The sequence below is a fragment of the Anarrhichthys ocellatus genome, unplaced genomic scaffold (genome assembly GCF_004355925.1).
Source record: "Anarrhichthys ocellatus isolate YVR2014 unplaced genomic scaffold, GSC_Weel_1.0 scaffold6, whole genome shotgun sequence".
NCBI lineage: Eukaryota > Metazoa > Chordata > Actinopteri > Perciformes > Anarhichadidae > Anarrhichthys > Anarrhichthys ocellatus.
Genome location: NW_022280036.1, coordinates 9,114,888 through 9,130,962, shown reverse-complemented (window position 1 = coordinate 9,130,962; position 16,075 = coordinate 9,114,888). Strand labels below are relative to the sequence as shown.

Here is a 16,075-nt window from a genome sequence, read left to right as displayed (position 1 = left end):
AACTGGATGAGGTTGGAAGATGGGGCACTGTCTATTTCACCTTCCCTCAATTAACTTCGCAAACAAATTATTCAGCTTCACTCTACATGCTGCATTTCAATTCATACCACTCCACCAAATCGCTCCTCTTTTCCCTTCTGTTTCACAGGTGAACATCAATTTTAAGTGATTTTTCACCTTTCACTCTTAGCCTTAATAATTATAGGTAGTCCTTTCAAGTCATTTAAAAAAAAAGATTTGTCAAGTGATGGAGACAAAAGGAGAAAAAATATTAAGGAAATCATCCTGGTGAAATTTGTTTTGAAAAGTAAGAGCTGTAAGCTTTCTAATTACTCCTTTAATAGGCACAGTGAGAAGACAGCCGGACGTACTGTAGCATGTCATATAGCCTGCAGGCTATATGACATGGAGGAATCATCCTCAAGCAACAGGAGTTTCAAGGTTAAGTAGAGCAGTTAACACTTTCCATCCCAAAGTACAGACTTTATTTGGTTTGGTCACAAATTTGACAGAAAATATCCAGCCATTTCCTTCTTTGTTTTTGGTACCTCTGTATCTCTTCAAAATGAAAAGAGGAAATTAATGCAACCAACATTGAAAGTCACAAAACCAAAAAGCAATGATTTACATTACAAAGTAGACTGTTTCTAGACAACGGCTTCATTAGGCGATCAGTAGAAAGTGCAGAGTATCCCAAGGTCACTTTTAATTTGGACCGCCTAATTGGCAAACATAGCTCAAAATGGCTATCATCCAGCCAGACTCAGAATTAATGAAGCACAATTATTTTCATTACCCCTATCTTACACAGACAGAAAATGAGACAGAGTGAGGACTGGGACTGCATATATATACATGCACTGCACACACGTACTGTACTGTATAAATGTACTGTATATGAGACAGGCATGAGACACGGGGGGGGGGGGGGGGTTTAAAGACGATTGGTGGATAAAGGGGGGGAGAGGGAACGCATCATTATGCATGCTTGGCAAGAAATAAAAGTCACCTATATCAGAATTAATTAGGCTGCTCTCCTTAGACATGTGAAAAGGATAAAGTACCTTTCCATCTGCATTCACCAGTTATACAAATGTGCTAGCTTTAATGTGTGTTATATTACCTCTGTTCTATCACGGCCCTCTTGTAGTGGTTCAGTACATTACTACCTCTATAAAAGAAATAAATATTGCCGTCTACCATACTAATGTGCTTGCCATTTACTTTCTAGATGGGGGATGAAGATGGCTAGGCAGCAGACAGAGTAATGTTTGACTCTGTGATTGTCCAGCAGGCTATTTAGCTTCACAGCATAGAACAGAGAGAAGATTTGCTCAGTGATTTACTAGAAAACAGGGCAAATACAATTTTAATTTTAAGCAAAGAAACTATTCTCTCTAGGTAGAAATGCTGCCCCAGTGCATTGCAGCTAATATAAATCTAACTTGAGTCGAAGATCACAGGACTCAAGCGACATACTCAAAAAATACTCTATGCTATTTCCCGTAGGAATGGACCTGAACATTGACACTTTTTTGAACAGTGTTTTGTTTTCTACACAGTCTATAAATAGACATATTTATATACAAGCCCTGATTTGCAGTGCATAATAACATTTCCATTGCTTGTACTTGAATTTCATGAGGTGGGAAAACTGTTCATTCAATTTTGATTCATCTGTGTAACAAATATTTCAACATTTTCCTCATGAAAAGCTTTGTTTTGACTATGACACAGGTGATCAAAGACATGGCGAGAATGTCAGTGTAGTAATAAATTAACTGGGAGCTAAGAGACTTGCTCATCTTGAAATCATTAAAAAATACAAAAACAGATTATGAGTTCCCCTCCCCAAATGACTGTGATTAGAAAAGAGCTGGAGAAAGGCTCTCTGATGATGGGCACATTAAGACAATGAAAAGAGGAGAAAAATATGCATCTAAAAAGGACCAATCGTTTTCAATGAGCCAATGGGATTGCCTGCAGCCATTTCGCAATTAACAGCATTCTTTGTGTTTGACAAAGGACTGAATGTTGGCAATTTAGAGGAGGGAAGACAGGAATGACAATTGTTCTCACAGCTAGGCAGCCACTTCAGGGTGAATTGTTTAAGAGCTATCTTCTTGGCTGAATCCTTTCACTGGTCCTTGACCAGACCCATTGTCTGCAATCTGACGGCCATAATGTATAAAAGTAGCAATATGGTGGGCCTATAGAGCACAACTTCGACTGGCTGTGGTTTCATGTAAATGACTATGTAGATAATTGGTGCTATGTATACAATACATCTTACCCAGACAGCATGGTCACACATTTGTTCACCTGTTGTGCTTTTCCTTCACTGCATTCCCTGACTTATACAAACTATGGCTAATGCATTTCCTGAAGTACTTATGCATTCTCTTTGCTATGGTGCTGGGTGACCAGAATAAACAATTTGTACTTGACCCTGCCAATCTAACACATAGTTATCTAACAAAACATCAGGTTACTTTGAAATATGCAGGTTGGTAATGGAAGTGATTCAAAAGCATTGCAGGCCGAGAAAGATAAAATTGATATTGGAGTCAACACTTCAACACTTCCAACCACCTGATAGCCAATCACATGCAAAATAAACATAACAGAGAACTTACTGAGGCAATAAGCTTATCCACACAGTCAGGAGCCACACTGTGAAGGTGTGTGAGGTGGAACTGCAGGTGGATCTTGTTGTTGAGCATGTCCTGGCATAACGGGCAGCGTAACATGGGCTGGACAGAGTGCTGCGTCATCACGTGCATTCTGAGACGATTCAGGTCCGTGTTGGTGAACTTGCAGTAGGGGCACTGGTACATCTGGGTGGTAGAGAGACGGAGACAGAGAAGGGGAAAAAACAGATCGACGAAGGGTTAATGGGGTGAAATGGATGTGGTGAGCACAGTTGGCCTTGAAGTTGAAGTTGAAGAGGAGCTGTAGATCAGGCAGAAGATTGGGGCCCCCCTTCCCTCAAGCAGGCAGATCCCTCTGATCACAGACAACTGTGTAATACTGAGCACCACTGAGTCTTGGCACCTACTTCAAAGTGCTCTCATCTGTCAAATACTATATTGATTTTCCACCTTATACACAATTAGCAGTGCAAATACAGCAGAAAGGCTAAAATATGTTTTAGTAGATTTGGAAAAAAAACCCTGCATAATATAAAAAGGGTCAGCGAGATAACTAACTAAAATTATTAGAAGTATATTTTTACATTTCTCTTTTTAATTGGTGTGTAACTTTCAAGCTCATTAAGAGGGCCTGGTACTTGAGGATGAGATAACCTTTAGCAAGAGTCCCTTAATTCAAAGAGTTTTAAAAACAGAGAGTTTCGAGAACATCTGAAGACATCAATGTTGTCAAAATGGTGTGGTTTGTAACTCTCACCTGCTCCGTAGCGCTCTTCTCAGCTGTCCTGGGACGCTTTGAGGAGAGCGGGCTCTCGGACGTTTCTGACCGCGAAGACGGCCTTTTGGAGGGGGTTGGGGAATCTGACTGGTGCCGTTCCGAGTGGCCAGACACTGCTGCAGATTCACAAAGACGCACACAAACAGAGAGGGATGAAGAGAGGAGAGCAGACATGTCAAGGCAAGGTGAGGACTTGGCAGCCTGGGAGCAGGTCAATCAATAACACTGTGGATAAAGGGCTTTGGAATGCCTTTCTTAAATGTGATATAACTGCATTTAACGGGAATTGGGCAGAGAAAGTGTTGTTATCCAACTCATGTCTCCCCATAAAAAAACACCACTTTTTGCTTGTGTTCCCATGCTGCTGCAGTGGAGCTATTTCTTTCAATGCTGGCTTGTCAAGATATCATACAACACCATAAACCGCTAATGAAAATATTAATTTGCCACAGGGTGCAACTTTAGGTTTCACCACATATTTTCAGTCCACATGAGTTTCTTAACTTGAGACAAGGTACATAAACATCTTGCGACCTCGTCATACAGCAAGAAGGGTAAAGAGATCCACACCAGACTCAACTTTAAACACAACTTGCTTCTGTAATTACTTTTTACCTGTATAACAGTTTATGGACCATTCATATTTCCCATGCATGTGATGCTCAAATGTGTGCATATTATATTTGATTTGTTTTACCAGTTAAGTGATGCTGATATTGTAATGTTTGCATATTTAAGAAAAAGGCTAACACTAAAAGGTCTGCAATCATGTCTTGTGTATTCAACTACATTTTGTCCTTGTCGTCACAGAAGGAATCCAAAAAGAAGAGCTAAAGAAGAGGGTCAAATTCAGATTTCTGATATTTTGACCAACAGTCACAGTTCTGCATTGTCAAAATTTGAATTCATTTTAAAAGAGTGATCAGGCTATTTTTAAGGTATCAAGAAAGCCATGTTTAAATCAAGCAGTGCCTGCAGTTTGACCCAGCTTGTAAAAATCCTCAGTTCTTTGTTTCCAAAAGCAGGGGACTGCCAGTGAAATTCTGTTTCACTGGCATTTCTGTAACCAGCTAATCCTTCTCCAGTGTGTTGTCGTTCTGTGCAAGTGGACTGTGACAAAGAGAAAAAGAGGACAGAAGATTAGAAAACCTCTTTTCAAGCCCCTGAGCAAATCTCGATACTTCCTCAAAGCCAGGTCACATATGACAACAAGCTTTCATTTAACTCAAAGATTTTCAAGACATAAGAACATGCCATTGGGCTCAAAGATGGCATCAGATTGATGATTAGTCATACCCCAGCATATTCACAGGATACAGCCATGCTTCCGAGTTCAGTCCGTGGAAATGTAAAAATGGGCTACAGACAGTTATTGTCGGGTGGCTGCCAATCTTTGAAAATATTTCCATTATAGTCACCTACACAGTGACCTCAAGTGTTTCACTATAGCTCACAAACTGAATCACACGGCTAATCCTTTGAATGTAACAAGCACCAATATTAAAAAAAATTCATGGCTGCAGAGCAAGGCCTCACACAGGAGCCACTTTTAAAACCACTCCACTTTATAAAGAAAAAGAGAAACTAGAGGTGGCACACAGAAAGGCATCACAGTTGAGCACTAAGCTAAGCAAGGGCTTAGAAGAGGAGCCAGCATGGGGGAGCTGCAGTAACATCACGCTTTGTCTCCAGTGGAAAGAATTCTCTGTGAAACTTAAACAGGTGTCTTGCCAACCCATAACAAGCCCATAAAGAGTTAAATTTGGCCTGATTTGTACAGTCCTGAAAGGGTAAATTGAGAACAGAGGGCATTGGTAGGGGAGGGGTGGTTGGTCGGGGGGTCAGGTTAAGCAGGGCTGACCACACTTCTGCTCCAGACATTAAAATGTCAGCTCCAATCAGGACGAGGGCAGTTGAGCTGATTACCCAGTGGGGGACCTGGCTTTGGACAGAGCAGCCTGCGAGATCTCCTAGAGACACTGGGATCAGCCAGGGAGGCCCTATTAGGGTCCAGTCACAGTCAATCCTATTAAACACATCCGCCAATAAACAAAGGGAATGTTAAACAAAAGGAACCTCCCATTCCCTGACATTAACCTCTCAGTCATGGCACTGTCCTCACCAATTCCTCCTCCTCCTCCGAAACTCTACTTCAGTCCACTCCTACTTCCCCTGAACTCATCTCTCGAGGAAAACAAGGATGGTCATCTGTGGTCACCTTCACATCTTAACAATCTGGTTGATCTTTTGACCGTTCACATATGTGGGCGGTCATAATTACATTTAATAATGATATGTTTTCCTTAAAAAAAAAAAAAAAGCTTTCTCTTTGAGCTAGCCTATTGAGTTAGTTAGGAAACATCAGCAGCTCAGTAATACCATAAAAGAAACAAGCAAAGCAGCAGCTACAACTTAAATATGGATAATTGCCATGGAAATTAATGAACTTTAGTAAGAGAGAGGTAGTGTGAAAAAATCTGAGACTCAAAGAGTAGGTAACGCAAGGCTCGTGCCACAGCTTTAAGGTACATGCATACAATAAAGAAAGTAAGCATGGATTAAGTAGACACAAGTATCCTCAGTCTCACTATTAAGAGGATAAACATAATTGATCATAAGTATATTCCACTTCCACGATTAACACCAGAGAGGTTAAACAAGTGGCTGTTTATGCTAAGGCACTGGAGAGCTGCTATAGAAGGGGCCCAAATCAGCTTTAGTTCAGGGTGTGTTATTTTTATGTGTGTGTGAGAAAGACATGGAGAGAGAGAGAGAAAGAGAGAGAAGGGGACAGATGGAGGGCTGGAGAGGCTTACTCAGACAGTCTTTCTCGTCATGGCCAATTAAGACCCTATAAATCTGATCAATCGCCTCTCTTAAGAACCCTACACCCCGACACCATCACCGGCACCGTGACTAACATCCAACTACTATATCAAGTTTTTTTGTGTGTCAAGGGTGATGAAAAAAATGACCGCAACATTGAAAAGCTGGGAAGATTTTTGTCATAAAGGCACAGTCTGACATGGCCATATTGGACACTTGTGTCCGAGCACAGATTCGTACATGTGAGTCATATGGATCTACAATAACAGCAGATCAGAACCAATGACCAAAACATTAGGTCCTGGTGGAACAGGATATACAATTATCACAGGAGCAATGTACTGTCCAGAAAGAAGAGAAAGGTGAGATGTGCTATGGAACAACTAGAGGTGAGGTCTAGTTTATCTTTCTGATGTTATATCGGTGGGGGTAGCTGGGAGAGAAAACATACAAAAATAATTTGTGTGTTGATTTTTTTTAAGAATAATTCCTGCTGTTTTCCCTTTCATAAATAATATTTCTGTCACTCTGGCCGAGTTCTTCTTGAAGTGACAGTCTCATCCCCTGTATGACGCTTAGGGAACTTTTAGACCTAAAACCACAGTATATGACAGGATTTAAACCTTGGTGGTTGGTTAGATTAACAATGCTTGTCCCATTCACAAGTAGTCCTCCACAGAGACCACTCTGGGTTCCCCCTCCGTCAGTGACCTTAATGTCTGTCAGGAGTCTGTCTGTTAGCCTGACCTCTTCTGCCTGGTCATTAGACACAGATCCCCCATCCACACCAAACCTCTTCTGACAGATACACAGGGTGGACTTTTGTTTGAAAGCACAAAAGGCAGGGCAGGAGTGGAGAAAAAAACCTAAGAGCCAATTAGGTGATTATTAATTCATGCCCCTTTTCCGTAAACCAGAGGCTTTTGCGCTGTCAAGTCCCGTAAGTGAATTGGACTTTGGCACCTTGTCTCACCTCCCATAGCTGGACTGTATTATTCAAGCAGCAAAGGGTCTGTCAGCACACTGCACCGGTCTCTGGAGCAATCACAGCCTTGTTGTGCTTTTAAGGGGAAAAAGGTGCCTATCGGACAGAGTGACTGACACGGCACAGACTGAATTAGACACAACAGGTCATCTGCAATTGAAATCTTCCAGGAGTGTAATCACAGCTGCCATTAATCGGCTTTGTCCTTGGGAGAGGTTATCCATATTCTAAAATGTGAGTTACAGTAAACAATATGTAAAGTAGTGAAGGATGGGAAAAAAGATTCCTGGCGCTTCGGAGGGGAATTCCCATCCTACTGACTGACATGGGGTCCTCATCATCTCCGGAGCCTCTGCCCCCTCATTACCACAGTTCCTGTCTCGCCGAGGCAGCTTTAGACCTCTGGTTGTAAAAAAACGTAACCTATCATCCAGTCCGTCCACGCCAGCGAGGCTGCATAACTTTACTGTCACTTTGCCCAGAACAGCCACAGTCTGCCAATCACTTTAAACTGAAGCTCAGCCCGAAATTCCTCGGCATAACAAACCTAAAAGCTCCTCAGTGGTACACTTCCTGAACTGAAACCTTTCCCCTTTACATTGTAGAGGGCTTCTGATTTGCCTCTGCCCCCCGTAAATGAAATAATTTACTATTATTTACGAAGTTCAAGAACAAATCACAAAACTGTGTAGTATAAGGGTGTTATGCAGCCTAACGACGTGATTGCAAGAAAGGCCAATTATTCTAGAAGAAATTGAAAGGAGATATTAATTAGCAGAAGTGTTATTAATCCACTGAACAACAGGATGACATGGCGTTCACCTTAACAGGACGCTCTGAGACACAGCACTGGTGCTTGCCTATTAGACACCCCGTGGTAAAACTCATAAACACTGAGCTTTCGGGGAGTTGGCTCACAAACAAGGACAATTTATGGCCTATTATCTTCAAAGACAAAAGGAATTACAATTTGAGGGATGACAAGCACTCAAAAGACGTGATATGAATATGTAAACATTTTCACTGCTCTGTCTGCTGATTTCTCATACTACTTAGGGTTTAAAAGCAACAACAAATCACCACTGCACTGAATGTCTCCCAGCTTAGACTAACACTAACATAAACTTGAATAATTTGATTGTAACTAACCATAAGCATCAACCACAGCTAATGTTAAATCTACATATCTGCATTGTTATATGGAGAACAATCCATAACATTTTGCAGGTCGGTTTCTGAATGAGCAACACCAGAAGACAAACGGCACAATGTAGAGCACGGTAAAATATGAGCAGACTGCAATGCCATAGTGCTGGGTCTAGGGGATGCTCATCATCATGTTCATTATACAGACTAAATGCAGCATCTACAGTGTCCATCTCCTGCACACAACACACCTGGACATGCACATATGAATGTTAAAGCACATTAATAGAAACACACAGAGTTGTAAGCAAACACAGCTGCAGTCTTCATCAAAACGATATTTACCTTTACATAATTTAGAGCACTTTTTACCTACAGTAACCTACAGTACTGTAGGAGCCTCATAAGAAAGGTTTGGAGCATCCTGTAGATAATGCAAGCTAATCAGATAAATCTTTAAAACATTTTTTAGGACATTTAATATACCATAATTTGTTACTATCTCTTTACACTGTCTCTATTATTATCTCTTACAGGTCTACAGTACATGCTTCAAACTTCGGCATGGCAATGAAACAACACCTCCGCTGCAGGTGTTCAGTCTGAAATGCATAAAGGTATGTATGAACTATGTATAAATATAGATTTCACCCATATATTTAGATTTTATTCATCATTCTCAGCACATGAGAGGTAAAAACAATGCTCTGCTGCATAATTTAGTAAGAAAATAACATAATATGCATTATTTGTACACAGGAAGTGTAAAAGAAGCAGTTAATTGAATGCTGCATGTCACCTGGTGCTCCACAAAACTATGTCAAAATACTCCTACACATTTTAACAACAGTAACATTTAAGCCCAAGCTAACAGGAAAAAAAATGCTGTGTGCACTACATATTTCCATGTTTGAATAAAGAAAGGTTGTAATATGGCTGAGATGATGGCATCTAAAAAAAAACACAATGATTTACATTATAATTAGAAATAAAATGATTCCCAATTTCCCCATATAGCTCAAGTTATTTGGCCTTAATAAACGCTAGTCTAACTTCACATCTCTTGCATTGTTTGATCACTTGGTACAGAAAAATCAAGACCAAAAAGACAGATTAATTTACCTGTTAATAGTTTTCAATACAACCTGTCCCATACATTTATGTTGAATGTGTCACATCAAAGTGTCCACGTCTGCAAATATATTAACAATTCCTCTCCTTCCTCCTCTTCCTGCTCTCTCCACCTTCCCATCTCCCCTACACTCACCACCCTGCCTTTCTCCTTGCTGCATCCCTATACATTCAGCTGCTGCATGAATACACCACCTGCTTTAATGAAGGATCCTGTTCCTATGCAGAAGCTCATCCTATTTGCAAGAGAGGAAAGAGCCTCATGGATATACTTATACATATTTCATACGGAGAATTAAAAATGACCATTTGAATTACTAATCATGCTGAATGATAAAATTGCAGATACGGCCAACATGAACATCTTTGTCCACATACATTAAGATTCTAGTATTCCACTTGTACTGGCTTTAACTGTTAATTTGTATTTTCCTCTCTCATGATGTATATTTATGACAATATGCTGCATAATCACACCATATTACTTAAGGTGTTGGGAGCATATGACATTTACATATGTCTGAATGTCTGTACATGTAAATGTATGTATCATCTTTGAGATAAATCAAAAAAACAACAGAATAATGAAGGCATCTTTCAAGAGATGACATGCTGAATACATATGCATTTTACAAAGGCGTCTGATGTACTTCTAAATGATTTTAATGAACACTGAGGAGCTGTGGAACAAGAAAGAGAAAATAAGATTGACAGTGGCTTTAAAAAGGAGGAAGCCTTTTTTCTGTGTTCACTAATGCTGTCTGTCTGACAGTGACTGTCATTTGTAAAGGTACAATGTTGTGCTCTGTTCCAACAGCTACATCACAACCATGAGAAAAAATACTTCAGCAGTTCTAATGATGGACCTTAGAAACAGCTCAGTCTCAGACAGTGGGAGACCGAGCACCTTTCAGATAAATAACAGGTTGGCCAAGACGCTCATACACCGTATTATAACACACACACACACACACACTTTTTGTGTGCCTACTGTAGAAGAATCTTCAGACAATCACTTGCCCAAACAAGCGCTCCCCTGTTTACCAAATTAATTGTGAGTTCCTCCTCACTCTTTTTCCCCACAAGATGTTTTTTTGCACTTACTTTGCATGGGTATTGTAATCACCAATCAGAACAAGTTTGAAGTACACAAAGGGACCCTTCTATTAGACTACAGCTGTCAACCTTTCGCTGACAACACAGCCTTGAACCCGCCACCCCAACATACCCACCCACCTCTTCCCTGACATCAAACAGAACCTCAGACCTGGTTCCCTAATGCACATGCTATTTTTAACTAAGCGTTTCTAATAAGCTGCTGGGAAGCTGTAAATTTTTCATATGCAAGCACATATTTCCTTTGTGAAAACACAGAAACACACTTATTTGGTGATTAGCGACTGACAGAGGGGAGGAAAGGAACTGAATATGCTTGTATCAAATTGCATGCCTTTCAAAAAGGAGGAATCCTAATGCGAGGAGTCGTCTTCCTGTGCACCACAGGTATGAGTGAATTATTAATCGGCCAGCTCATTTTAATGCTTTTTAAAGTGCTTTATTTTGATGTGCTAAAACATACTTTTAGCCATATTCAGTCAGGCATGCATATCATTATTTCTTCCATCAAAGAAGAGTGTCGCCCTTTCAAAGAGCACAAACAACTCAGCCTCATTTAAAATAGAAGTTCGAATATCAAAGACATTTTACAAAGGCTAGGCTTCAAACACTGTGATGAAGTTTTTTTTCCCTACACTTTATAAAAAACTTAGGTATGCAAAAGGTCTGAATTGTTTTCCAGCTTTTAACCTGACTAGTGTAAATCAAAACATCCTGCAGTAACACACAACGTTAGACAAGTGAGAAGCATCTATCCAGGCCTGTTAATGTTCAGTGTCATCATTATCAGAACTCTCTTCTATTGAATAAGAGATGTCTTATCTGCCAGCACACAGGCGTACAAAGTAAATTGTGCATAAAAAAGGAAAACGAAACTATATTTAATTTACACAGATATTTCAGATATCTGTATACAGTCTACCGTAAACAAAAGCGCTGTATATAATTAGATGCAGTGATGCGCATATACTGTACGATATGTGGGACAAAATCTAGAATTTCAGATTCTTGCTTTAAACTTTGAGACCATGCTTCATTCATGTCGAGGACATAACGCCAGGCAGCACAGCTTGAAAAGTAGCCGTACAAATTCTGTGTTTAAAGAAGTGTCGACATCTTTCACACATCTGACAATCTATGGAAAAACTCTTTTTGCCACTGGCTGCACACAGAGCATCAGTGTTATTCAATTAGCTCCCTCTTCTTCTTTTAATAATTGTCAAAAAAACTGCTCTAACTTAAATACTTCTAGTTATAGTACCACCAACAATAGTACAGTGCAATACTGCTATAAGAACCGTAACTGGTGGTGTACTTTTACAATCATCAGTGCTGTCATCTTTCATTGCAAAATGTCCTCTTAAAACAATATCGGGTCTTTCAGACTGACCCTAATCATACTGAAACTCAAACATTGGTCAATGTTTATACCTTTTTTTCACCATGTGGTGTAGTGATTGTCACAATAGGTCCAACAAACAGAGAGAGAAAATATTCCACACATGCATGCTGAACCATTCAAACTGGAAAAATAGCCCAATTGAATTTGCTCAAGATGTTCTTTTGGGACCTTCTGACCAAAGATTGTTTAGGCCTAAAGCTCCTCCCCTCTTCCTAAGCCCAACCCCCTGCTTAGGATTCACCACCTACACCTGTCAATAAAGAAGCCCACAGATAACACCATCCCGATCTGATAACATTAAACACAGGTAAGTGTTGTCTGTTTTCCTGTGTGTGTGTGTGTGTGTGTGTGTGTGCAGCAAAGTTGGGAAGGGGGCATTGCTATCACATGTGTGTACACACATGGCTCAGCTGGAATTATACATACAGGCCCCTCTCTTCACATCACCTATTGAGCAAAGACAAAACATGGGTCACATATCGCCTGAACATGTCATCTAAATTGATAGTTTATCCTAACTGTATCTGATGGGATTTAATGGCTGGAAACCTGCAGCATGAAAGTGGGAGTATTTTAGAGAGAGTGTTTAATGCTTAAAAAAGCTCTCAGTATTTTGATAAAAGTCTGGTTGTTCAACACCATTCAAGTGCAGGGCCACATGTTTCCTGTGAATAGTTTCCTAAATGTGTGTGGTGTAAATATTGGCCTTACCTGTCCCTTTGGTGAGCTCCTTCTCCCCCCCACTTTCTCTGTCTTTGGTTTGGTCCTCCTGGTCTGTGGTGGTCTCACTAGCAGCCTCCACATCCTCGCTCAGCTCTCCTGAAGGGGGAGGGAGGATGGGATATGTAAATCACCACGCCATCAGAATTGGTGGAAGCACTTAAAGGGACGGCAGCGTTTTTTTCTATAGGAGCTTTCAACAATTACATATGCTGACACACAGTTGCAAGGCTAGCAGACAAAGAGGGCAGAATCTGCTTTCTGTCCTTGCTGTCTGATCATCACTGTGAAATTTGTTTTGACAATAATTATAAAATCAGAGTTATATCATAAGGGAAGATTATTGGAAAATATATAATAGCATTATTATAACTATTATTTTAGATATTTTCTTATAATTATTGTAATTATTACGTGTGTATTGTATTGTATATTGTATTGAGAGCAAATATATTTTTCCATGTATTCAAGATCATGCCAATAATATGGTTTCCACTGTTTATTTGTGGACATATAACTGTGGAAAAAACCTCCCATGTGGTCTAAAGTGGGCAGATGGAAAAATAATTGAGCAGTTACCTTAAAAAGGAAGACCTTATAGTAGACAAGCCCTCATTCTTTTTCTCACACATGAACACAAACATTCATTACTATCCTGCTGCAATCTGCTACTTCACTTACCTACACAAGCCTCATTTCACTTCTTATATCTTACTATTGCAAAAAGAAAGAAAATCATAAATATTTAAAACTTTCAGAGCCACAATTCATCTTATTTTGATGCCAAGTCAAAGACAGAAGTCCCCTGTAACCACCTTAAAAGCCTCAGCTCGATATATCAGGCCATTTAGGAGCATTGAAGTCCAAACAATAGATATCCGATAACGCCATTTGTAAGTAACACACAGAGGAAAGATAGCAAAAACAGATAGTAAAAAGGGCATCAATCTTGTTTATTTCCCTCCAGTGCCCCCTGAACATCCCCTTTGCCTGTTAAGTTTGTTTAAAAGTAGTGGGACCTGCATGCAATAGCATTGATTTGACAACAGTAAACTAGGCCGCAGTCAATAGGCCCTATCAGTTATTACACACGTCAGCTAATTCTCAGCAAATGTACTTAAATGTTCTTTTGAAAATGCTTTCATGCTCAGGTCTCTACTCTATGAGCTATTGATATATTGACAATGCTACAACAGCTACTGAAATATCCTGTTCAAGTATTCAGCCCTGCAGTCATCACACATCCAATCTTAGCACTCCACATGACTACCCACAGCCAAAACCACTTTTATGACGTTACATTATCCACAACAGTCACTGTTTATCCTGTCAGTGAAACATTGCATACATTGTATACATACTTTTGACATAGTGTTCTCAAACTCTGGTATGTGTCATTACCACAGATACACTTTGAATGCTTCTACATCTCTGAACCACATGGCTTTCCTCACAAACCTGATGGATTGAAGTCTTATACTCACAATATATTCAGAAACAATTTCCACCTAAAGGTGTAAATAGAGATGCCTCATGCAAGTAAGTCATGTTTATTAATGAAAAATACACTATGGAAAATTATAGTTTTTTTTTGTGATTTGACATTTCATTCTCTGCGGTGTATGTGAAATTAAATTGACTTCGTCTTTTTCTCTGTAGGCCGAAGAAATATCTACAAAATATCTACAACAAGCGTGCTATTTTTAAGGCACATATAAAATGGTCTTGCCTGTTAAAGGTTGACCAAATACGCACTATGGCTACATTAACATATACAATTGTATTATGCATGCATATGGGGTTATTAAGTTTAAAAACAATGAAAGTCAATGGAATTTGTATTACTGGCAGGACAAGAGCGATATCTTCCATTTTCTGCTCGCTGATAGAAATGCTGTAGGACACAGCTCTCTGAGCCAAGCGATTGTTGCATGTATTGTGTTGTTACACATTAATGCTGTGATCCAATGATCCCGTGTTTAAATACAAATATTTAAAAGGGATGACTGACTCCTTGTAAAAAAGCATATTTAAGTGTTCTCTGGATCCCACCCACATGAATACATTTTACTCTTTTATTTTCAACCATGTTTCTATGATGTTTCCAAGGCAACCCATGACTTCCATGCGGTGCAGCCCATCCCGTGCTGGTGAGGTGGATCTTAAACATTCCATGAAAACCAGAGACCTCCTACTGAGTCACAAAATCCCATCTAACTCCTGCCTGCATAAATATCCGCAACTCTGTGAGAATTAGGATACTGTACAGCTGCATAGGTGCTCAGATTACAAAATAATCCGCAGGTAAATTTTTTCACCTTTAAAAAAATGGGGCAAGGTGTAATTTCTTAGCTATGTGACACTTGTAGTGAGACTAATTCCCCACCTACACATTAATACACACGTGCTTAAACATTACTGTGATAGACAGCCAACATTCTAATTCTGTTTATCTTCCCTGTACCCACCCCCAACTTCCTGCATACTGCGCACTGATATGTCTTCCTGTTTTCAAGACTTCTTTATTTAGATGTTTAATCAACGTATATGACACTTTTAGCACACACAACACAGAGCATCGGCCATGATTTATGCAGAAATGCAGAGATTTAATTCCAGGAGCAGTGTTGCATCTTTAAGTGGCAAATGGCTTTGCCTATTCCTCATCTCATCTTCAACGGTATTACAGAATGATTAAAGCCAGGCCGACCATAATTAATGAAAGGTCATGAGTGGCCTAAGAGTAGGATGCAAATGAAAGAGACACTAACACTGTAGCCAAAGATTAACTCTGAAAATAGATGAGGAGAAACACTCAAAGCTATGGCGGCAGGCCATTTCTAACCCAAATCTGAGAGATGTTAAGGACAATAGCCTGAAGGTTGTCTTCTAATTAATTGTCTTCATTAACCATCCTAATACAATGATATGAAACAGTTCCATTAATCTAATCATGCAAGCTGAATAAGCCCATTGCCGACACAGAGATTACACTCATCTGTTCTGAGCATATAAATATCAGCTTTGCTCTGCCATTCACTCAGTGGGGACAGTCCATGGGCTCTCTGTTCCAGCATTTTACACACAGACACGCGCAGACATACGCACACACTCACTCACATACACACACACACACACATACGCACACGCACAAACACACACACACCATACAGACACTTAGCAGCCTTCCCCTCTTGTGTTTTGCTAGTGAGTGCAGATGCTTAATCAGGCCCATAGGTGTCACTCTATACAAGCTGGGAGAGAGCAACTTGCTCACACACATTAATGAGGTGCGGGGGGGGGGGGGGGGGGGGGGGGGG

At 40.0% G+C, this 16,075-nt stretch overlaps 1 protein-coding gene across 5 annotated transcripts in view; it reads right to left on the bottom strand.

Moving 5' to 3' along the window:
- zfhx3b (zinc finger homeobox 3b) overlaps positions 1 to 16,075 on the bottom strand; it is a 286,091-nt gene that overhangs the window by 14,214 nt on the left and 255,802 nt on the right. For 4 of the 5 annotated variants that reach the window (XM_031846039.1, XM_031846038.1, XM_031846040.1 and 1 more), the window contains 3 exons: positions 12,747 to 12,854; positions 3,409 to 3,545; positions 2,637 to 2,837 (listed from right to left, as the gene is read on the bottom strand). In XM_031846039.1, the coding sequence (XP_031701899.1) occupies positions 2,637 to 2,837; positions 3,409 to 3,545; positions 12,747 to 12,854 (446 nt within the window). The remainder of the gene's footprint in view (positions 1 to 2,636; positions 2,838 to 3,408; positions 3,546 to 12,746; positions 12,855 to 16,075) is intronic. The other variant, XM_031846041.1, reaches the window with a different exon arrangement.